The sequence below is a fragment of the Rosa rugosa genome, chromosome 6, assembly GCF_958449725.1.
Source record: "Rosa rugosa chromosome 6, drRosRugo1.1, whole genome shotgun sequence".
Taxonomy (NCBI): Eukaryota; Viridiplantae; Streptophyta; class Magnoliopsida; order Rosales; family Rosaceae; genus Rosa; species Rosa rugosa.
The window spans coordinates 47,762,030-47,786,534 of record NC_084825.1 but is presented as its reverse complement, the minus strand read 5'-3'; the positions used below and the strand labels follow the sequence as shown (position 1 = coordinate 47,786,534).

The 24,505-nt window shown below is 37.8% G+C and overlaps 3 protein-coding genes and 1 pseudogene across 3 annotated transcripts; 1 reads left to right on the top strand and 3 right to left on the bottom strand.

The window, feature by feature from the left end:
* Positions 1-8,405: 8,405 nt before the first annotated feature.
* Positions 8,406-11,722, bottom strand: LOC133714863 (GDP-Man:Man(3)GlcNAc(2)-PP-Dol alpha-1,2-mannosyltransferase). Its single transcript, XM_062141123.1, has 7 exons — positions 11,231-11,722; positions 10,871-11,157; positions 10,591-10,777; positions 9,743-9,811; positions 9,432-9,625; positions 8,858-8,967; positions 8,406-8,770 (listed from the first exon to the last, which is right to left on the bottom strand). The coding sequence occupies exons 1-7, from the start codon at positions 11,528-11,530 to the stop codon at positions 8,526-8,528; spliced, it is 1,392 nt and encodes a 463-aa protein (XP_061997107.1). The 5' UTR covers positions 11,531-11,722; the 3' UTR covers positions 8,406-8,525.
* A 2,686-nt stretch (positions 11,723-14,408) lies between these two features.
* LOC133716906 (clathrin heavy chain 2-like) lies at positions 14,409-15,482 on the bottom strand (annotated as a pseudogene).
* Positions 15,483-16,359: 877 nt separating this feature from the next.
* Positions 16,360-17,560, top strand: LOC133714230 (endoribonuclease Dicer homolog 3a-like). Its single transcript, XM_062140316.1, has 3 exons — positions 16,360-16,433; positions 17,009-17,125; positions 17,211-17,560. The coding sequence occupies exons 1-3, from the start codon at positions 16,425-16,427 to the stop codon at positions 17,364-17,366; spliced, it is 282 nt and encodes a 93-aa protein (XP_061996300.1). The 5' UTR covers positions 16,360-16,424; the 3' UTR covers positions 17,367-17,560.
* Positions 17,561-21,215: 3,655 nt separating this feature from the next.
* On the bottom strand, positions 21,216-22,109 carry LOC133716905 (F-box protein At2g17036-like). The gene has a single exon (XM_062143545.1). It carries the CDS (start codon positions 22,107-22,109, stop codon positions 21,216-21,218), a length of 894 nt encoding a protein of 297 aa, XP_061999529.1.
* Between the last annotated feature and the right edge of the window lie 2,396 nt (positions 22,110-24,505).

The following is a 24,505-nucleotide window of genomic DNA, read 5'->3' as shown; positions in this document are numbered from 1 at the left end:
ATAATTAAGTTTTGATTGTGCTCAAGAACCCTAGAAGCATTCCCGGCGTGCGTTAGGTTAGAGTAGATGGTGACCGGATGAAATTTACAATTTCTTGATTGTTCTGTGGATTCTTGGAATCGAATCAATTTTGGTTATGCTTGAATATGCATGTTGAATTGATTGATGATATGGTATTGTATCTGTGATTGTGTAAAATTGTATGAAGAACAGAAATCTCCCAGATTTTGTTTACACGTTAAAGTTGACAGATACAAGAGCTTAATTTTCTTACAAGGATGAATCTGGATAGAATGTAAAGTAAAAGAGCTCATATGTTTTGTGGTTTTCTGTTGGCATAAGTGATTATGATGCACAAAGCATCCTTCATTGATGTTGGCAGAAAACATTGATCAGGTACGTGTAACTGGTCAAGTAACTGACCAAGCAACTGACCAAGTAACTATACCTGATCGAGTAACAAAACTGAAATTGTGTTTTGTGTTTTAAAACTATGCTTCAGTTTTATCTTCCAAAGAAGTGGTTAAGTATGGTTTTAGAATACAAAACAGCAGTATGCATGCTTGATGAAAATAAATACGGATACTTAGAAATTTTTCTTCTGTCTAAAGATGTGGATAAATTTCTTTGGATAACTTGTTTTCATTGAACATGGCATATTGATAAAGAACTCCAGGATATTAAGTTTCTGCTCAAAAGTGATGCTTAATATTGTTTTTGTTATGGACTGACATGAATGCAAGTATGGTGTTTAGGTTTTCTGTATGTTCTTGTTTTGGTTGCTTAAAGCTAAATAAAACACAGAAAACTTAAAATTAATTTTCTTTACAAAATTGAGAACTCACTTGAATTTTGTTTTGCTCCTTAGGTAACTCTTACATGAACTTGAACAGTGTCTTGATGTTAACTGGAACCAACTATAGAGCTTGGCTAGATTCTGTAGAGAACTATATGGGAATGCATGAGAACATAGATTATTGTTTCACTGAGGACAAACCTGAAGAGTTAACTGAAAAGAGCACTAAGAAGGAAACTGATCTTTACAAGAAGTGGTATAGATCCAATAGAATGGCTAAGAACCTCATTCGAACCTCTATGTCTAAAACTGTCAGAGGAAGTATTGAAGAGCCCGAGCTAGCATCAGATTTTCTGGAACACATAGGTGCTAAGTTTAAAGAAAGTGAAAAAGCTGAAGCAGCTAGGTTGACTAAAGAGTTTCATGATTTGAAGTACATGGGTTCAGGGGGAGTTAGAGAGCATATTATGAAGATGATCAATATAAATGGCAGACTTAGGGAACTCTTGATGGGGGTTAGGGATGAGCAGGTAGTGCATTATGCACTACATTCCTTGCCGAACAGTTTTAGTCATCTTAGAACCAGTTACAATTCACAAAAGGGAAACTGGACTTTAGATGAACTTATATCCATCTGTGTGGATGAGGAATCTAGGATCAAGGAAGAAAAGGAACCTGCTACGACCATTAACCTTATTGAGAAGCCTAAAAGGAAAAAGCCCCAGAATAAGCTCAAGCCTATCAAAGCCATAACTAAGAGTTCAACAGCTGCAGTGGCCAAGGAAAACAGGCCATTCAGGTTCAAGTGCTACTTTTGCAAAAGAGTAGGACACATGAAAAAGGACTGCACTGGCTATAAGAACTGGTTAGCCAAAAAGGGTAAGATTTTTTCTAATACAGTTTTTTCCTTAGAAATTAATCTTATAAATGTTGAACCACAGTCTTGGTGGATAGATTCAGGCTCACCTATTCATATTACTAATTCTTTGCAGGGATTCATAAGGAGGAGAATCCCAAAAAGTGATGAAGTGAACCTGTGTGTAGGCAATGGCATGAGAGTGGCAGTCAAGGCTATTGGAACCTTAAAGCTCGATTTAGGATTAGGAAAATTATTAGTTCTGGACAATGTTTTTTATGTACCTTCCATGAGAAGGAATTTGGTTTCAGTTTCTCTTTTAGTAAAATCTGGTTGTAGACTTGTTATGGATAGTAATGGAATTCTTATTTCTAAAAATTCTGTTCAAATTGGTTCTGGTGTTATTATGAATGATTATTTACAGTTAAATTGTTCAATGGCTCAACAAGAAATTTTACTTGTTGAAAATAACACCAACAGTACTAGCACTTTAACAGGTGTTAAAAGAACCAAACTAAATGAAAAGTCTGCATTTTTATGGCATAGAAGACTCGGCCATGTTTCAAAAGAGAGACTGAAAATTTTGGTGAAAAACAACATCCTAAATGAACTTGATTTTTCTGATCTAACAGACTGTGTTGAATGCTTTAAGGGAAAAATAACTAATACTAGAAAGAAGACTGCATATAGAAGCCAAAATTTATTAGAACTCATACACACTGATATATGTGGACCATTTAGGCATCAAACTATCTGTGGGAATGTGTATTTTATCACATTCATTGATGACTTTTCTAGATACAGTTATATTTATCTACTTTCAGAAAAGGCACAAGCATTGAAAGCCTTTAAAATTTTTAAGTCTGAGGTAGAAAACCAACTAGAAAAGAAAATCAAAACAGTGAGATCAGATAGAGGGGGTGAGTTCTATGGCAAGTACACTGAATCCGGCCAACAAAAGGGTCCATTTGCCTTGTTTTTGCAAGACAATGGAATTAAAGCTCAATATACAACACCCTATAACCCACAACAGAATGGTGTTGCAGAGAGAAAGAATAGGACTCTTTTGAACATGGTTAGATGTATGATGTGTACAACAGGTTTGCCTAAATTTCTGTGGGGTGAGGCTTTAAAAACTGCAAATTATATTTGCAACAGAACACCTAGTAAAGCTATAGAAAAGACTGCTTTTGAGCTTTGGTGTGGCAGAAAACCTAGTCTTCATCACTGCCATGTTTGGGGATGTCATGCAGAAGCTAGGATTTATAATCCAAGCTTGAATAAACTTGATCCTAAGACAATTAGTTGCTATTTTATAGGTTATCCAGATAAATCTAAAGGCTATAAATTATATTCTGCTTATCATTCACCTAGAATTTTTGAAACACATCAAGTAAAGTTTCTAAGTGAAAAAGTTCACAATACAAACCTTGAGGATTTATCCTCAGATTTTGAGGAAATTGTGTCGGATGAGAATATAAGCGTAGCATTGCCTTTAGAACAAGAAGTAACTGATCAAGTCACTGGTCGAGTAACTGACCAAGTAACTGATCACGTACCTATAACTAGTCAAGCAACTGACCATGTCACTGACCGAGTAACTGTCACTGGACAAGTCACTGACCATGTAACTGGTCAAGTATCTGACCAAGTCACTGGTCGAGTACCTGTAACTAGTCATGTCACTGACCAAGTAACTGGTCAAGTACCTGTCACTGGTCATGTCACTGACCAAGTAACTGACCAAGTAACTGTCACTGGTCAGGTAACTGACCACGTAACTGACAACCCTCAGCCTAGAAGATCACAGAGAGTAAGAAAACCAACTTATGGGGGGGAAGATAGTGACTACATTGTTTATCTGCAAGAAGCAGAAATTGAAATAGATTGTGCAGAGGACAATGATCCAACTACATTTAACCAGGCCATTGAAAGTAGTGAATCTCATCAATGGCAGCTAGCAATGGAAGCAGAAATTAATTCCATGAGTCAAAATGCAGTTTGGGAATTAGTTGAACCTGACCCAAATCAGAAACCTATAGGTTGTAAATGGGTTTTCAAAACCAAAAGAGATGCAAATGGCAATGTAGAGAGACATAAAGCAAGATTAGTTGCCAAGGGTTTTACACAAAAGGAGGGCATTGATTTTACTGAGACCTTTTCTCCAGTTTCTACAAAAGACTCGTTTAGGATAATCATGGCTTTAGTTGCTTATTTTGATATGGAGCTACACCAAATGGATGTTAAGACAGCTTTTTTGAATGGTGAACTAGATGAAGTGATTTATATGAAGCAGCCAGAAGGTTTTGTGCAAGCTGGAAGTGAAAACTTAGTATGCAGGTTAAGAAAATCAATTTATGGCCTTAAACAAGCTTCTAGACAGTGGTACAAGAAATTTGATTCTGTGATTTCTACTTTTGGATTTACAGAGAATCTTGTTGATGAGTGTGTTTACTTGAAGACAGTTGGGAACAATTTTATTTTCCTAGTACTTTATGTCGATGATATACTTTTGGCTAGCAGTAACATTAAACTGCTTAAAGACACCAAAAGCTTTCTGTCAAAGAATTTTGACATGAAAGACTTAGGAGAAGCATCCTATGTACTAGGCATTGAGATTAAAAGAGATAGAGCACATAGACTACTTGGTTTGTCTCAACAGAATTATATTACCAAAGTTTTGAAGAGATTTGGTATGGAGAAGTGTGCAGCAGGAGAAGTTCCCATGTCCAAAGGTGATAAGTTAACCAAGAAGCAGAGTCCTAATAGTGATGTTGAGAAAGAAATTATGGAGTCAAAGCCTTATGCTAGACTTGTAGGAAGTCTCATGTATGCACAAGTCTGCACTAGGCCAGACTTGGCTTTTGCAGTAGGGATTTTATCGAGATTCCAATCTAATCCAGGCCATGAACATTGGGTAGCTGGGAAGAAAGTGTTGAGGTACCTGCAGAAAACAAAGAATCACATGCTAGTTTATAGGCAAGTGGAGGATCTGAAACTCGTTGGATTTTCAGATTCTGATTTCGCAGGGAACTATCCAGACTCCAATAAGTCAACTTGTGGATATGTGTACATGCTAGCAGGAGGTGCAGTTGCTTGGAAAACCATGAAGCAAACACTAGTTTCAACCTCCACCATGCAAGCTGAATTTATTGCAGTATATGAAACTGTGTGTGAAGGACTTTGGATCAGGAATTTCTTGATGCAGACCAAAGTGTTAAGTCACATTGTGGCAGACACACTTGTGATTTATTGTGATAATGAAGCAGCTGTTTTCTTCAGTAAGAACAGTAAAAGGTCAAATAATTCTAAACACATTGATTTAAAGTATTACAGTGTTAGAGAAAGGGTTAAGCATGGTGAGATAGCTGTTTTGAGCATTGACACGAATTCGCAGCTAGCAGACCCCTTCACCAAGGCCTTGTCAGTAGCAGCATTCCAGAAACATATAGCCAGCATTGGAGTTTTAGCTAATCTAGATGCTTAGGTTCAGTATAGAGTTAATCCAGTTGGAGCAATTTAAATTTCTAAGGTTTTTGAGTTCTTGTATTTTTTAGTTGTGATCTTTTGACTTTATTTATCACAACTTATTTGTAATGACAGATTTTATTATTAATAAATTTTGAGGTATTTTCAGATTCTGGTTATTGCTGCAGTTTTTGTTGAATGTTCTGAAAATTATCGATTTTGTGTTTAAAGTTATACTTGCTATCAGATGGCTTAAATCATGTGAAGCATGATGTTAAGGTTCAAGCAATATTTTTAAGCCATCAGTGTTCAGTGAATTTGCTTGAGTTTCTGGTTTTAGAAACATAAAGTAGGACCTAATATATGTTTACTTGTTGATACACATTAACATATATTGTATCACTTCTGGTTGAACATATGTGGATTGCAGAAGCTTGTGTTAGTGGTTTTGAAACTCTGCATTTTTGTTAAAATGTATACTGTTTCTTGCTCTGCATAAGTAACTGTGATCTGACCATGTTGGAATGGATTTTCGATTTGAGTTTGTTATCTGGCGCGCACTTCAGTAAGTTAAGTAGGTTTTGATGTTCTCTGGTGCAAATCATCGAGCATGATATGTGTGAGTCCAAGGGGGAGATTGTAAGATCAAATATGGACATAACACATATCATCATAAAGTAATTGATGATTAGCTTAATATCAATCCTAGTTTAACATGGATACAAACAGTAAATCAATACTAGTAACTTAATGAATAGTGTATCAATTCATTAAGGATAGTAATCCATTGCTTAGTCGACAAGAAAGGCTACAAGTTGTGATACATTAGGAATCTAATAGTGAAACCTAAACCGACAAGGAATGCTTTAATGGGAAGCTTCTTGAGGTTTAAGTCTCATATATATACAGATGAATTGGTCCCTGATTACTACCACGACTATTGCATATTGTTCTGTCCATTGAGAAGCAAGTTGGTAAGTAACAGAAGACCATATTCAGTGATCGTGTTTAGCAGCTGCATAAGATGGAATCCATGACAGTAATTGCAGAAGGTAAGCCTTAAACCTATTATGATTGTTATGCATATGTTGTGAGCATGTAACTATGGTTTTACAGGTTCTGCTAAGCAAGTGAATGATGAGGACAACGTCTGTAACACATAGTCGACAGCGTTGTAGAAGGAACGAGAAACTGCTTTCAAACGCAGTTTGTACCTCAGGGATAATTTTGATAAAATCAATTCAAAAATGTCAATGGGAAGTTCTGGCAAATTTGGTTTCCTACAGTCCGCCATCATAATCCCGAAACTCTTTGATTAACCAAATTCTCAACTTACAGAGACTAGATCTCCATTAGCTAGTGCTTTTTATCAGACACTAATCCTTGGTGAACTAGGAGTCGCACCTATGATAGAACCGATGAGAGATATTTATTATTTAATTGAAATTATTAATTTATCAAAGTTTTAATGTATAGACTAGTACTTTCATACATTCTCAAAATATAGGCCACGAAACTGTGGTGGCTAAGGATTCTTCATATATTCTAGGGTTAGGTTTTGTTGCTCGGTTCGGGCTTAAGAACCTAGTAATTTAGATTTTTCTGTAAGAGTGTGTTTGGATAGAGTAATTTAAATTTCCACAGAAATTCTAAAATCATGGGAATTACAATTTCATGAATTTAAATTCCATTAATTGAGAATTCCATTGTTTGGATTTCATAATGTAGAATTTTTAAAATGACAAGAATTATGAATTCTAGTGTTTGGATTAATTTTTGTCAATGGAATTTAAATCGAATCAAATAAATAAACGATAAACTGATTGAAGAAATACCATAATCAATACTGCAATGAAAATGTAAAACTCACAATAGTCATTTTCAGTATATGAAAGATATAGACAATGCTCAGTATCTGAAACATAAACACTCCCCACTTACAATGCAGTAATCAAAACTTACAATAGTCCTTTTCAGTATATGAAAGATATAGACAACTCAGTAAATGAATCAAACTATAGCAAGCATTCAAGGTCCTGTCTTCCTGATCTATGTACTCACAGAATATTCACATATCAATTTGTAAACATTAGCATACAGAAGTTCCTAATACAATCTATATTTCATGAAGTTCAATTATCTCTTCTCAACTTGGTTAAAGAACGATCTGTATATGCAGAGAAAGGAGAATACAACAATAAAGGATCTTACCGTTTTAATATACAAATATATGAGTATGAAAACAATAGAAAACAACCACTTCTCTATGTCTATTTTGGATTCTCAGCAATTAAATTTATGAGAATGAAAACAATAGAAAACAACCACTTCTTTATGTAATTATATGTGCTCAATTTGCTGATGCAGATTTCCCGCTGATGCAGGAACTAAAAATAAAATAGATGGAGGCACATAAGCAGATGAAGATTTGCAATACCTAAGGCCTATCAAACTCTAGCAAAGCATACGTAAAGGAACTTAAAAGTGGAATATGACAAAATGGGAACCCGGTAGTTTACCTCAATTGTAACCTTATACATAAATTAGCTATTTTGTTTCTCGAAATGTATCAAGAAGCAATCCAACAGACAATTAAACTTCAAAAGAACAAGGCACACGGAAGACTAGAGAAAGCAAAAGAAAAGAATCAGACATACAAAACAAAACAACAAAAGGACTAACCTTTTTAGCGGTAGTAGAGAGGGTCCCCAGAAGAAAACTCAACGACAAGAACGATTGCAAAACCTAGCCACAATCAAAGTCCCATTGAAAAATTAAATTTCAATACATAAAACAATTACACATAAGAAGATATGGATTGGAACCCACCTTTTTAGCAGCAGAAGAAAACTCAGATATGAGAACAATCGCAAATTTTAGAGTCCAGGTCTTGCAAGTTTTGTGGCTTTATATAGAGTGGTTTTGGATCAAAACTTAGCGCGGCATGTTTTGATTTTGGCGCTTTGGAAAATGAGATTTCCCGCTGGGATGGAATTGAAGAATGACACCTACCTTGAGAGGAATTCAAGTCAGGAATCTGCGCCCTCAAATTCCACGATTTTTTTCCCGTGGAAATTGCTAATTTCATGGGATAAGTATCCAAACGCTGGAAACAGTCCTAAGAAATTGGGAAATCCTTATTTTTGTTTAAATTCCCTCACTTTTTCCCCCATCCAAACACACTGTAAGAGTAATGTTCCCTCATTTGCACTTTAATGGATTGACACCCAATTTCAATCAAAAAGCCCAAGACTACTAATTAAATTTCATCTGGTAAAAAGAATATTTATCACCAATTGCAACTTTTTCTCAATTACTGGTCCAACTTTGGATTACAAAATTTGTAAAACTAAAGGCTAGTGAAAATTCTCTTCTATTAAGGTACACGTATACTGTGATAAGTCATTATGTGGAATTACTGGGTAGTATTGGAGAGATTGCAGCTTTGAAATCTTCATAGAATTTTTGCTCAGAAAATCTGGCAGCCCGTCGCCTTGCAGCTGCAGCCATCTTGAGCCTATCAGTTTCTGGCATCTTTAAGACACTGAGGATGGCATCTGCATATTCGTCAACAGTGCGGGCAAGAAATCCTGTTTGCTCCCCATCTTCTGCTAAAACAATGTCCATCTGTGGGCCGGCAGAATTGTGCGCTGAAGAATGAAGGGAAAAATATCAGTGTACGATATAACTAAGGCAGGACAAAGGTTGTTAGTTCAAATAACAAATGAGACGCCCACCAATTGGGATGGCTCCTGCACCCATATACTCCACAACACTTATTCCAAAGTGTTCATCTGTCATTGAATGGATTCCTGCAACGGCTCCGCCCAAAAGTTGCACCAAGTCCCTGTCGATTTGAAAACCACCCGAGGCTAAGAAAGCAATTACAAATCCATTATAGGGTGATGATTACAAGCATGATAGCTAACTAACAAAAGTTGAAGTAAATTTCTACATAGAAGTACAGGTGGAAAACTATAAACCCTGACTTCACGTACAGTAAGAAACCAACAATAATTAACTAATTTGACGAACTGAGAAAAGTGGAAAACAAAACTCAAGTCCTTTCCATAAGCAAATATGTCCAGAAGCTATTGCTATGTAATATACCAAGTCTACTTATATGGTTCAAGCATATATTAGGAAGCAATCAATAGATCAAGCCAGCCAAAGCTATTCAACTTGTTAATACACAATGCACTATAAGAGATGTAGGACAGAAACAAGCTCTCTAGATGTCCACATAACCATGTCACTAGATTAGGTTGATGACCCTAAAATAATGCAGAACATAAAATCCTCGGCACAGACCTGTACATGACATTTTTATGAAATTCCACGTCCCCGTCCACCTTCAGCTCAATTGCTTTATTTTTCAGATGTTCTAATCTTTCCTCATCTGATTTATTCCGACAACTACCCACAAACTGCAGCTTAGGTCTGGGCAAGTGTGCATCTAATTTCCCTATTGCAACTGCAAAGGCTTCAAGTTGGAGACCATGTGCCTGAGAAAAGAAAGATAAAGGTAAAAAGGACTTGCCAGTAGGAGTAACAAATAAAGGCTCCTTAAATGAGCCACAAATTATTAGTACCTTGTGCTCAATTAAGGTTTATATGCCCACCTTCTCTGGCCGAAACTGAGCAACAGATATGATTTTTGCAGGATCAGCTGGTCTTTCCAAAGGAAGCACCTGTGGACAGCCACTTGTTAAATTCAAAGAAATGAAATTTTAATTAAAATAACTTTCTTCTGCAATTAAAGTGCCAGATTTCAAATTTGGCCTCATATCATCTCACTGTCATCACCTTTTCTAGTTTCAACATTTTCATGCTTCTTACTGTAATTCAAAAGATTTAATAGATTCAGTACATCTTCATCCTAAGATTCCAGCTTCCCTCTCATTGGGAGAAAATCCTAGAGGAACAAGGAAATCATTACCTTCCTTGCTTCCTATTTAAACCAACACTAATTTCTCTGAACTCTTTGGATACAAAACAGAAGTAATGGTGTCATGAGTAACCTTGTTCCTTCCCTTTTTTTTTTTTTTGCTCTCATAATGATCCTTCCATACTCTTTTTGGCAATTTTCATTAAGATCTGCATAGTGCATTCACCTGAGAGTTAGAGCTGCTGCACTGTGAACTATATACCACCATTTGAAGTCCACATGTCCTATGCAGCTCTATGCCTGCAGCATCTACTTCTTTAATCAAAATTGTGCATACTAGTATGCCTAGCCGAAAACTCTTGTCCTCACTCCTACCATGCTATGCTACCTTCACTTCTTTCTTCAATTCGAGACATTTTCCCTACTTTTTTCCTTCTTCAGTTATTATTATTTTCCTTTGATGTTTGTGTAAATTATTTGTAAGATCAAGAAAGGCACTTTCTAACAACTACATGAGGTATGCTAAAAATTTAACCATAACCGAATTAAGCTTGTTTCTCAAACAAAATTATAATCACAAACCTGAAGTCCAGAAGTATCGCAAGGAGGGTAGACACGCTTAGTTCGCTGCGGAATCTTCCACAGCTTCTGTATATGGGACTGAGTCCACGAAGAGTTGACCATGGCAAGATGTGCACAAGAGCCTACAGTCCCATACATCCAGCTAAACACATTGTAGTACACAATCTTGCAGTGCGATAACCAATTGCTACAAAACAACACAACAAAAAAAACCAACAACTCAGCCATATTTGTTAAATTTGCATTATCATCATCAATGTACCATTCGTGCAAAACAGACCTCCGAGCAATGAAGTCATCATTGTTGTACATGGAGCTCCGCTGGCGAACCCGAGAGAGCATGTCCAAGCTGATTGTAGGGTAATGTGTGTAGCAGATGACTCTGCAGCCAAATAGCCTCGCAATTGGGTAAGTAAAGGCGTACCCACTGGTGTCGAAATAGTAAGCTGGAGTGAACTTGGTCAATGCTTCCCATGATAGATACACAGAGCCCAGGCTCTGCCCGATCATAGTCAATCTCGGGTAGGTGGCTTCCTCGATCCATTTCCGCTTGTACAGAAGCACCACCTAATCAATTGGATTAGGTATCAATGGAAATTGAATTAGAGATATTGATAGAGTACGAGAGAGAGCACCGTACCTTTGGTGGGTGAAGTAGTTTGACTCCAAAGCGATCGACGGCTCGGGAAGTGAGTGAGTCAGGGGAGGAGTCGTGGTCGCCGGTGAAGACGACGCAGTCAAGGTTGGGGTTTTCGTCCTGGATGGCTTTGACGGCGCACCAGAGCACTCTCTCGCCGCCGCCGCCGTCGTTGGTGTAGGGGTGGAAGAATGCGACGGCGCGGTGGCGGTTGCTTCTGGCGGTGAAAATTTGTAGAGAGATTCTGAGGATTAAGGCGGATAGAACAGTGATCAGAGGCCAAAGGAAGAATTGGTAAGGCATTGAGGCCGATCTTTCTCTTTGGTTTGGAAATTGGGTATTAGTCGATGTAGAATTGGGTCTCTTGCTGTGGCATTACAAGACCGAAGTTTGTATACAAAGAGCTTTGAAGAAGAAGAAGAAGAACCTGAAGAGAGAGATGTTCTGGAACGTCAAAACGACGACGTAGATGCTCCCCAGACATTGCACTCTTTTTGGGTTTCGCAATTAAGCCCAAGGCTAATGCGGTCCATGACCAATTGTGAAATTTAGTTCTAATGAAAAGAACTAAAGAACCTTCCGATTATAACCGGGAAAATCGTACAAAACCAAAGGTTACTTGTAAGTTTGTTATCTTTTAAGTTTCAAAAATATCACAATGATACTTAAGGTTTTGATTCCGACCCAACATAAGTACTTAGAACCGTCAACTCCGTTATGGCATATGTCAGCTGGCATATTTTGAATAGAACAATTCTTAGGTTCACCCCTAGGGTGAACGAGCATATTCACCCCCATTGTCGATTAACATACTTTTACTTAATAAATTTATAATCCAACGGTTCATATCTTAATAAGCCTTTAAAGATCATCTCTGTAAAAAATCAATCGAATCAAAAATCATTTAATTATCTAATTGAATCAAACAAATGGATGGTTCTAACAACACTTACTACTATTATGATGAACCGTCTATGTATTTCATAAAAATGAATAACTAAAAGATCTTCAATTTGATTGGTTTTTTACAGAGTTAATATTTGTATTACGTTATACAACATGAATGGTCGGATTTGAAAATTATAAAGTTATTATGCCTTAATCGATAATGGAGATGAATATGCTCGTTCACCCTAGGGGTGAACTTAAGAATTGTTTTTTTGAATAATAATTTCGTCCTACTACGTCTTTATGTATTTTTTTTCTCTCTAAACATCTTTTCCCTCTCTCTACAATTCATTTCCACATTCTCTCTAAAACGTGTTCGTTTTGGTGACCCAAGGTTCCAAGTTTCACAACCTCACACTTCCAGAAACACGTCGCCGATCGCTTCCTTGTCATTTTATCTCATCCCGAAAGACTACCCCTCTGACCCATTTTTGTCTGTTGCTCTATCATGTGGATTTGGGTTGAGCTGTAATTCTCCTTGTTGGTTTTTCAGTAACTGGCATGGACCTTGTTTTGAGCTCCTGGTATCAAATTCCAAAGAAAAGTAGGTATCAAATTCCAATGGATGTACGTAGAGAAGTGTCTTCTCACTTGAACAATCCAATCATCAGAGTAAAGCCTTGAATTCCGATTATAATAGGATTAATTACTTACCCTAATAATATCATGTACCAAGATGGTTCTTTGCTGACGTATTTTCTCTTAGGCTTTGTGGTAGTGAAATGGCAATCGTGGGTTCTTACGATGGGTTGATGTGTCTACAAGTCTCAAGCAGGTTGTTTCTCTTATGGAACCCTTGTACTAGGAGACCAAGATGTTACCTAAGCTTACATCTTTTTCAGATTCTATGTTTTATGGATTCGGTTATGATTTCGCCACCAAAGATTACAAGGTCATAGTGGGCAGTGAATCTACATCGGCGAGAGGTTCCCGTACGACCAAAGTTGCCGTTTGTACACTGAAAACTGGTTCATGGAGGAGAGTTAAAGGTCTCGAGCATGTAAGCTTGAGAGGGAAGGGGTGCTTATTAGTTATTAAACGGTTCTCTACATTGGTTAGGGTATAAACGAGACGATGAACGAGTCCCATGCGGATTTTCTTGCACCTATATATAGTTTGAAAATAATCTCCTTCGATTTAGAGGAGGAGGAATTTCAGGCGGTTCTGTCATTACCCAGTAGAATTTTCCACAAAAATGGAGCTTCTTTTCTGGGGATGTCATTGGGATCGGGACTACTAGAACTAGTCTGTCTGTATATCATTGCGACGAGAGTCACGAGATGTGCTTCCAGACTTCAGTTTCATCAGTAAACTGGTTTTCGAATTCCTTTGCTCTTTCAATTTGATCCTTGCAATTTTGTGTATAACAGAGTATGCACGAGTTCTTTGGCCTTCTTTTATAATAATTAGCGTTTTAATAATAGCAATTTCATATTTAATTATTTGTAACCCGGGTTGGGTTTACTAATTAGTACTAGCATTCATACCTTCTGCATGTGTAAAGTAATTTTTTTTATTGAAAGAAAATAAAAAAGAAAATGTAGTGGAAAGAAAACGATTATTGCAGATAAAAGATGGTGGGAGAGAAAAATGAGTTGTGAGATGACTGAGTTCCTTTTTTATACGAAACATTCTGGAAATACCATATTAGCAATATGGTACGTGTAAGGAAGCTAGTTCATTTCTATGACAGAATTCATAATTTACATAACATAGGTAGAATTCATAATTTACATAACATAGGATTGACTTGACCAATTTCCATGCAACTATAATCCCAAAAAGAATGGTTCTGCATAAGGTATACGAGTATAAGGCGGTAGTAAAATCAATTTGCACATATATTGAATAGTGGAACAAAAGCATTCCAAAATCATCAGTGTACTGTTTTGTACTATACTCAGGCAAGATTGAAAAACAGAACAAATTAATACATCGGAGAAAATTCTATCTAAAAATTCAAAGCTCTCCCTCATTGACCATCCAAAAAAACAATGCCTCGCTCTGCGACAAAAGAATATTACAAGACTTTCCTATCCACACAACCTATTGACACAAGATTATTTAAACTGCACCCTTTCAACCCATCAAAACAAATGACGACAAAACAAAAAAGAAGAGCAGGGAAGCCCCATAAAATTCCACTAAAATGCAATGTTCTATCAGACAGGTTGCTCTACGGACTATAACGCCAAGTTCACCATCGAGTTCTACAACAATCGTTCAACACATCTCAGCAGCTACTGCCCATTGGTGGCATGCCATGGCAACGGAGGCATTGCCATTCCTCCAATAGGCGGCGGAGCTAGGACCATACCCTCCTCCTATACCTCCCATACCAGGGATTAGTGGAGCAGGCAAAGCAAGAGGCAACAATTGTGCATACATGTTCTGCTATAACAGAGCAATAAATCGTGTAAATCAAGGAAGAAAGAAGAGTGGAGAGGGAAGCATACAGAAAAGCCCACTTCTTTAAAGGAGCAGGAAAAGGGCAATTCAAAGTGAGTACCTGCTGTGCCATAACTTCTTTCTCTTCCTTCTCCTTAACCCTGACCTCATTCTGAGCTTCAATTCTGTCCTTCACCAATTCATCCACTTTACCGGTGTATTCACGGATAAACTGCAAAACAGAATCATAAGAAATCATTGCATAATTTCAGCAACGGCAGAACAGTAGAGGATTGTTTTAAGTGCCACGAACAAAGCTGACAACTGATTAGCACCTTTAAAACCAAAAAAAAAAAAAAAAAAAAAACAAAGTGCCTTGCAAGAAACAGTAGAGAACAAGAATTGAATTTATGAATAAGAAATACCTGTAACATATATGGGAAGGCAAAGTCTATCATGTTGTTCATCCAAGCAAGTTCAAGAGCTAGCAGTAACCGGCCTAATCAAATCTTAACAGACAAAAAGGCATGACGAGAAGCATTCTTTCTTTCCCTGCGATTTGAACAAAAAAGTACATATATACGTATTTGATTCTTTTGCCATCGACTCAAGAATAACAATTTAACACATACTCCAAGAAAGCAGAAATTTTTATTATACGAATGAGCAAAAATATAATAATCGACATATGTTGATACAGATTACAGACTCTTACAACATTCCTCTAAACACCCAATACCAGGATACCCTACAGGCTGTAACGTAACCTTCTTCTCTTGTTCTTATTGATTATCACGTATGGACAAACCTTTATATTAACAGTAATCGTATTGCCAACTTTGATCGTGCCATCTTCATCGTACATCATGGGTAAAGTAATATCCAAATTCCACTTCTTCGTCCATAAGATATTGAGCATTTTGGACGAGCAGGATGAAGTAACACTACTAGAAAAACAGGTCCTTTCACACGGATCGTGTTGTCACAGAGGTTCACACGGACAATTATCCGTGTATAAAGTGCTATAGTACACACGGAAATCAGTGTGTATATATTTTCCACACAGACTATTGTGGCTACATAAGGTTCAAACTGGGACCTAATATTTTTCAATCAAATTTACACACGGAGTCCGTGTGAAATAAATTACAATTCAGAGAATCTTCTAAATTTGTCAGAGTGTAAATTAAAAATTCACACTGTTTTCCGTGTGAAATATTGCTTCACACGGATATCTGTGTAAAAATATGAATAATAAGATTCCAACACCAGCTTTTAGTCATGTCAAATAAGTGTAGTTTTAATTTACCCACTGTATTCCGTGTGAAAATGTAAAAGCATAATATTCTAATATCAGCGTTCAGCTTATCAAATTTTGCTTTTCAGTTTATACACAGAGTACCGTTTTCCCACACTCCGTCAATTTTCATTCCCAAAACCTAACCACCGCGACACCACTCCAACAACCGACCTCCTCTTCCTCCTTCTACGCCTCTGACCTCTCTCTTCCTCCTTCTCTCATCTCTCTTCTGAAATCCACTGAATCTGCCAATTACTGAGAGTCGAGAAACCGAAGCCGAAGCCGCTGTCGCCGTCTCTCCTTTCTCTCTCCATGGGCCTCCCCCTCTCAGCCCCTCTCTTCGACCGTCGAGGCGTCGACGGCCCTCGCTCTCCTCGACTGTAACTCAGTAAGAAGTTGTCTAGGTTTTTACTTTCTAGGTTTTCAATCGATCTATCTCTCATAAACATCTCCATGATTTTCTGGGTTTTCAGACAAACAGCCTCAAACTCTTGGTTGGTCTCTTCCTTAAGCAGCAAAGCAGAAAACTTTCTGGGTTCAATTTCTGATTCTTCAAAGTCCATGTCTTGGGTCTGTTCTCGATCTCTTTTTACTTGGTTTCTGTTTTGGGCTTTTATTTTTTACTCGCAGATTCAAATTTTAAGTTGTGATTTGCTTTTTTGGCTGAGGTAAGGTGTGAAATTTTAATTGCTTGGACCTATAGTAGGTTGAAATCATGGTCATGAAGTAGTATATGATTACAAAGTCTGAAAGGCTGTTCCTTTTGTTAAGCAATGGACAAATTAGTGAAGGCTGTTACTAACTGTTAAAAGAAAATACTAGAGGCGGATAACATTTTCCATATTTTGATCAGTCTAGCAATGTATTGAGTTTGTGTGATGCAATAGCTTGGAGTTCATGTGATGCAGCCTAATGAATTCAAACTTTTTAATTGGCTGTTGGTAGTTTTGAAATGTACTTTTCTTTGTTCGTAGACTTGTTTTGTGGGGTGTTGTTGGACTGAGAATAATATACATACTGTGTTGTAATGTTGTGCTTCTGATGCTTGATATGAATCATTATTGATCAGACTTCCAAATATGAATATGAAAGCATTGTGGACGATGCTCTGTGGGTTGTGTTAATCACTTGATCATTGTCAGCAGATGGTATTAATCCACATAGCTGTGATGCTCATTGATGAAATTGGTCAAGCTATCAAGTCATCTGGTGACAACAAATTGATCATATTCTTGGCCCCAACTGTTCATCTTGTTCGTCAGGTACTCTTTTCTGTTCCCCTTTTGGTAATGTGGATCATTGGTTGTCTCAAAGATTGTTGAACTGAATGGCTTTTGGTATTGCCAGCAATTTGAGGTTATTAAAGAACACACTACTTTTAAAGAGGAGTATTATGGAGCCAAGGGGGTTGTTGCGTGGGATAAGGAGCATTGGGAAAAGGAATTTAAAACCCGTGATGTAAGTTTACTTCTTTTGAAAATCTTGACCAGTAGTTTAGATTAATGAGGTTGATGTTCATGCTTATATGTCAGTGCTCCTTATCTTTGCACTGTCTGCAACATTCTTAGTCCGTTGAGATTTGAAAGATGGCATCTTTTTTATTGCTGACGAAGTAACAAGCTGATCCGTGCTCACTTTGCTTATTAGCTAGTTATGAGAAATTACTTAATTTGTTCAGAAATCATGTAGTATAATTTATCACAGTTCATTTTGTTAATCCTTTTGTTTCTAGTTTTTCTGCATGATTATTGAGTTTTTATCTGTATTTCCCCTTCTGTTTTTAGCATAGTGAGAACCACATTTGAAAAGAGCCATTAAGAGCAAGTTCACCGGGCTTGATTATGCCCGGGCTCCACGTCAAAAAGTGACCAAAGTCACCAAAATCTAACTATTGAAGCTTCCACCGGGCTTGGGCAATCGAACAGTGCGTGGCCCAGGACACGAGCTCGGGCAGCAGGGTGACTGAGGGCGTGACCCAGGGCTCCAACGTGGCCGAAGAGGACAGACGCGCTAGGACAAATGCATGTGGTTCACTCGCTTGGAGCGTAGTGCTGGGAAACCCAGATGCGCGTGAAGTGCAGGTTTTTGTCATGTAGCAGCATGTGGGGGGCCGACGTGGCAAGAAGCCATTGGTCTCCTTTGGAATTTGAATGTAAGGTCCACATATCTGGACCGTTGTTTTGTTTAATTATGGGATGACAGTTTACAATTATGGAATTATGGACTATGAACTAGGTTTGCGGATAAAAAAAAAGGGGCAAAAAAAAAATTTAGGGAAAAGTATAAATACCTCACCTCCTATTTTACCTCTCACACAAAAATGATGTAGTGTAAAGATCATGTCTATTTATTGAAATTTTTCATGCAGATAAAAGTGTCGGTAGATTTTCACTCTTTTAAAAACAAATTGTCGGTTGTGTGCATAAGACTTAATGTCAATGGAGTTATTAAAAAAAAAAAAAAAAAGACTCGTCGGTGGATATATCATTTTTCTATCCATAAAATTTTCTTTGGTTGGATTTCCAAATTGTTTATCAATACTATTTATTTACATTATACATTTCTCATTTTCTAAAAAAAAATTAATAAAATATTCGATGAACAGTAACTGACTGGTGACCCTGACCCAACGGGTGGAAGCAAAGATCCAGTGGCAGTGAATAGTTTCCTGCCCTGGTGACCTGGTGACCGTGACCTGGTGACCCAACGGGTGAACTTGCCCTAAAGTCTTAACAAGTGTAATTTGTTTGAACTAGCTTCTCAAAATATCTTACTATTCATAAGGCACATGACATACTTCTATTATGACGCCTCAGATTCTTTTGGATGCCTTAAGAAAGGCATTTTTGACCATAGAAGCAGTATGCTTGATGATTATGGATGAGTGTCATCAGGCTACCGGAAGCCACCCTTATACAAAGATAATGAATGTTGATTTCGTTGCTGTATTCCTCCCATTTCTTTGTTGTGATTTGTTAAGAGATATGCATAGTTATGTCGTTTGTAGTCGACCAACTTGGCAATATTTTCTCTTTGGGTGCAGGAATTTATCACAGTTCTAGTATGAAGCCAAAAGTTTTTGGAATGACGGCTTCACTGTACTTCGAAAAGGTAATAAATTGCTATTATCTATTGTTTCTTATCACTCTTGTTTCAATGTATTACTATGTTTTTTGTTTATATAGAGGATTGCTTTTTACATGTCCATTATTGATATTAAACATACCGCTGAAATTTATGGATCAGGTGTCTCATCCACAATGGACTGTGAAGATCAAATATCTGAACTTGAAAGCATTTGATTCCCAGGTAACTGCCTTTTTTTTTTTTCTTTTTTTTTTTTGAGTTGTCACTGTCACTGCCTAATTGATTTCATAATTCTAAATTTTTCAGTTGTAAAACCAGTTTATTATATATTTCTATATGTAAGTGTGTGGTTAATTATATAATAAACTATCTGCATTAATTGCACCAACACCCTATTTTTAACTAGTACTGATTTTGGCAGCAAGTAGAAAACAAAAAGGATGCACCGCCTAACCGTAAAGAGAGATTCAAGATAACCCACCTAAAGAAGGGATCTAAAACAGAGTACATTGATGAAGCATCAACGCAAGCTGTGGTTAGTACTATAAATTTGACTACAATTATTTGCATTATAATTGAAATTGCTGCAGCTTAATATGATTGTTTGTATTCAATGGTTGTAGCTTATCTTTGAACAAAAAGAAGCAGAGAAAGCTAACCAAAACATAGAAATAACCTCTAAGGTTGTAGAAGATATATATGCTGACGTGTTTGGTGTTGAGAGGAGGAACCGAGTTAGAGGAATGGGAACGGGATATAAATGGGCTGATGTTCCTTTTATCCATACAGAAAATAAAGGGATTTCAAAAGAGGTGGAGGAACTAAGGGCTGCTGTGGAGGAACAAAAAAGTGTGTCTGCAAGAGCATTGATGGAGGTTGAAAGATTGAGAATTGAATCTGCAAGGGAAAGGAATGAAGTTGCTGAGAGAGAAAAACAACGTGAGGCAGAGTTGGATAAGATAAGAGCTGATCAACTACAGATGATATCTGGAGAACATGAAAAAAATGCAAGACTTGATGGAAATGCCAAGGACATGATTTGCTCAGCCATGTTTGCTGCTCTTTAACTTCATCATGATGTTTGTTGCTCTTAACTTAATCATGTTTTTGTTGTTTTGATCCTGGTTTAATGACATCTAGATTCTGTATGTTTTTGTCTAAAAATTTCTAGGAGTTATTAATCTAGTGCAGCAGTTACCATTGTATATATTGAAGAATATAGTTAATCTAACTTCATCATGATGTTTGTTGCTCTTAACTTAATCATGTTTTTGTTGTTTTGATCCTGGTTTAATGACATCTAGATTCTGTATGTTTTTGTCTAAAAATTTCTAGTTATTAATCTAGTGCAGCAGTTACCATTGTATATATTGAAGAATATAGTTAAGCTTTTGAAGATGGGTTGTATCTTTAAACTTTCTGTTGTATAATTTTATTTAATAGAATTTTTTTTTTAATTTTTTTGGAAAGAAACCCACGGTTATATCATCTGTGTGTAGGATGCTGTCTGTGTGAAACATTGATGCTACAGTTCAATTAAATGTTTGTAAATTTGGAAGTTAATATAATTGGGATTCATACGGGACCCACTTAATATAGCTCACACGGACAAGCTTTCCGTGTGAAAATGGTTTAGCAACGCTCGCAACACATACGAATTGTGAATCCGTGACTGTACTGTGTGAAACTGCCCATACACACAGATTTCCGTGTGTATTTCAATGTATTCACACAGAATCCATCCGTGTGAAAGTACCTATTTTTCTAGTAGTGTAATACCGTCGCGGGAGATGTAGCTTCTTCTCCTTCAGCTCCTCCCTCAGCCTTTTCACCTTACCAAAAGGATTCATATCCACCACAGTTCCCTTATTATCCACAATCACATTCACCTTGAACGACCGTAATGATTTTAGTCCTGAAAAACTAACAATTTGTACTGTATCACCGCTGCATATGTTAGTGTACGTATTACACCTCCTCTCGATCTCCAAGTGAGTAAACTGTGGACCACTAGATGTCATTAGTTCATGGAACACCCCAGGCATACGCAGTACGCAGGAATTGAACCAGGAATTGGGTAAGAGACGACTTATTTTTCCCGTGTCAAAATCCTTCTCAGAGTAATTTTTACTTCCACGGAAGGTCACCAACACCTTTACATCTTTTTCTTGTTCCAGCACTTGCGGCACCGGAACTACATCTATAGTATGACCTTCGAGAACGTCATGCCGGCTGAATGGAGTTTTCTCGAACATCACAGACATTTTATGCATAAAGAGATAATGTGGAGGGAGAAGGAAGTCTGCCACCTGTAGATGCTCCCTGAGATCCCCGGCCTACCTCATCGTGTTCGTTGACTATCACCTCCACCACTACCACCTCCGCATCCATGAGAAGCCTCACGAACAACTTGATCTTGGATCGATGAAACCCTAAGTATGGATCTGATGAGAAAAAAATGTGATTCCCCAAGCATCTGGGAATATCTAGAGTAGAAGCAGAGAAGCTGGTGTAGTCACCCACAAACAAACTTCGATTTTTATTCAAGCTTTTCATTTCAACCCATTGCTTCTCAGGTTCGTTCAACTTGTAAACCTTGCATCCATGATGAGTTGGATTATGAGGACATCTCCACCTCAAAGTCCTCGCACATTTCACAACTAAAAGTAGATCCCCCAATGACTCCACCAATTTCTTACTGCAAGAACAAGTTGTTGGATACGCGACCTGTGTCATCTTCAAGGATGAATCAATGGATACAGTAGTACCATTCTTGGCAACAACATAGAACTTGCTCTTATGAAAAATAACATCTTCGAATTCGTGGTGTTCAAAGAGTATATCCCGTACTAAGGTGCACTCTTGAATCTCAACACTAGCGGTACTGAAATCCCAGTAGTATAGTTTTGCCTCAGCCATCACCATGGGCGCATGCCAATGAGGATCCGAGGATACGACCACCTTGTGTTCTGCCTCATTGGAATTGGATTTACGCAGACTATAACATCTTGCTAATTCCAATACCTGAAATTCCAAGACGTTTAATTCATCTGGAAACGACTCTGAATTCGGCTCTAAAGGCAACGAGGTGGAAAGTGGATGTAACAAAAGACAACGATTTTCGGGTTCAACGTCTCGGACTTTAACAACCCATTCCATTGAACTGGAACTAGAAGCTTTTGAAGCTGGTTGTACAAGATGATACACGATGCTCTTGACGAATGTGTATACCTAATCTTGACCCTGAATGCGAACTTTGCTGGGAACCTTGGTCTCATATGGAGGAATAGACGATCGCATTTGTTGACAAATAGCACGAAATCGAGTAACATCGAGTTTAGTATGCATGCAGTTCCCTATCCTCTCGATTAATTCATTAGGAAGTTTTTCCATCATATTAGAATGAAGCTAGCTAGGAGCTAGAGTTGATTCCTCTGTAACTTAAGAAGCTAGAAGCTAGGAGCTCTCTATTTATAGGAAATAAAATCTTAATGATTCGCTTGAGTTGTTTTAGGTGCAAACTTATTCCTAATATGAAAGCAAATTATCCTAGTTTCTATACAAATTAAATTGACATTACAAGTTCGGATTGGTTCAAATATGGTAGGTAATTTTATTACCAGATTCTGCATCAGAGAGAGGATTATATGCACCGACGGGGTGCATGCACCAACCAACATTTTTTTTTTTTACTTTTTACGTCCATCTCCACGACTCCACGAGCTCAAACCAGATGCATCCCAGATTTCAATCCTCCAAAACAGATTTTTTATTTCCAAAACAATGACTTCTTTCTCTCCTCCTCTAAATTTCAATCCTTCGAAACTCACTCCACCCAAATCGGCCTCCGACTTCGAACCGACCCGTCCCAGGCCGAAACCTGACCCAATCCCCACCACACTCCTCCACAGCCAGGACCACACCTGCTTCTCTGGCTTCCGCATCTGTTCCTCATGACGAACCGGTTCTGCTCATCAAGAAAGTTGAGAAGTCCGTGGGTCACCTGACCTATGGATCCAGTCCGGCCCATCACTTTCACCACCAGGTCGTGCTTCACTGGTGAGATTTCGCGCCGCTGAAAAGAAAGGCCAGTTTTTGGCGACAGCAAAACCACGCCGTTGCAAACAAGCGAAGCCATTATGTTTGTTCGAGCAACAAAAATAGGACAAAAGCAACGTTGTATCTACATATGTAGCTAGTAATTCACAAAAGATGGAGATTATTTCATTGTAGCTAAAAATTGGATCACAAAATACAGAGATTATTTGTATGACATATAAGTAAATGGAATTCTTTATCTCGATTACAAAATAAATACTATGTTTGAATGCTATCGTCCAACTGCGAAAAAAGAAGCTGGGCTCTCTGAGTTGTTGTTCAGGATCTCATTATATGGACAGACTTTTACTCTAACTGTATGACTACTGCCAACTTGCACTACACCATCTTTGTATCTCAAATCCACCTCACCATGATGATACATCAAGTACCACGCAAACTGCACTTCCTCGTCCATAAGATAATGACAGTTATTGAGGACCATGATGAAGCAATTCTGTTGTGGGAGACATAACCTCTTTTTCTTCTTTAGCTCAGCCCATAGCTGCTTCACCTCTTTGAAAGGATTCAGCTTCACCATAATTTCCTCGCCCTCGACAATGACACCGACATTCAACTTAAATTTATTGTTTTTGAACATATCAACAACGTAAATAGTATCATTGTCGCTAATAGCAGGATACGTAGATAGTTTCCTGTTGTTCTGCAAATTAGCAAAGCACAGGCCACTAGTTGTCGCTAGTTGATGAAACAATGACCAAAAACCCCCCTTCTTTCGGCAGGAGTCAGGTACGATTGTGCTTGACTTTTGAGTTGCTTCATAGTCTCTTTGTGAAATACTCTTACTCCCACGGATGGACACCAGCGCCGTGATAGAGTCCCCCATAGTTGATGGTTGCTTCGGCACTGAAACAACATCTATAGTATGATGTTCGTCGTCCAACATATTGTGCCACTCAAACGTTGTCGTCTCGAACATCACGGACATTTTGTGCATAAAAATATAATCTTGTGGGAGAGGGAAGCCCGTCATCTCTAGCTTCTTCCGTAGTTTTACTACCTCATCAGACTTAGAGACTTCCACCTTCACCATCGTCACCTCAACATCAGCTGCAAATTTGAGAAACCTCACGGACAACTTCAAAACCATACTGAAGCTATCGAAAACTGAACAAACAAAAGCGCTGTCTTTGATCCAAGCACCATCATTCTTATATAATTGCCCTCTTTCTTGGGGTACAAGTTCGGCATAGGTTCAAATATGGTAGGTAATTTTATTACCAGATTCTGTATCAGAGAGTATCTTTTCAAAATCTGCCAAAGTGCCAAGTGAGTTGCGTTCATTCTACGGCGAGCACGTGACTAGAGTGTTGGAATTAGCAGCTCTGGGTTGGTTCGACTGTCGGAGCTCCGTTTGTTTTTGCTGCACCCTCAAACTTTGGCTTTCCTCAACCTGCTCATTCTTTGCTTCTGCCTACCTCAACTTCCATAAAGAA

Bases quoted from the DNA above. Each gene is read 5' to 3' on its own strand.
- LOC133714863 (XM_062141123.1), bottom strand. From the start codon at position 11,530: ATGCCTTACCAATTCTTCCTTTGGCCTCTGATCACTGTTCTATCCGCC. The intron at 10,778-10,870 runs GTCTGTTTTGCA...GTTGTTTTGTAG, and splicing joins GATGACTTCATTGCTCGGAG to CAATTGGTTATCGCACTGCA. The intron at 8,771-8,857 runs GTGGGCGTCTCA...TTCATTCTTCAG, and splicing joins TGCAGGAGCCATCCCAATTG to CGCACAATTCTGCCGGCCCA.
- LOC133714230 (XM_062140316.1), top strand. The intron at 17,126-17,210 runs GTACTCTTTTCT...TGGTATTGCCAG, and splicing joins CTGTTCATCTTGTTCGTCAG to CAATTTGAGGTTATTAAAGA.
- LOC133716905 (XM_062143545.1), bottom strand. From the start codon at position 22,109: ATGGAATGGGTTGTTAAAGTCCGAGACGTTGAACCCGAAAATCGTTGT.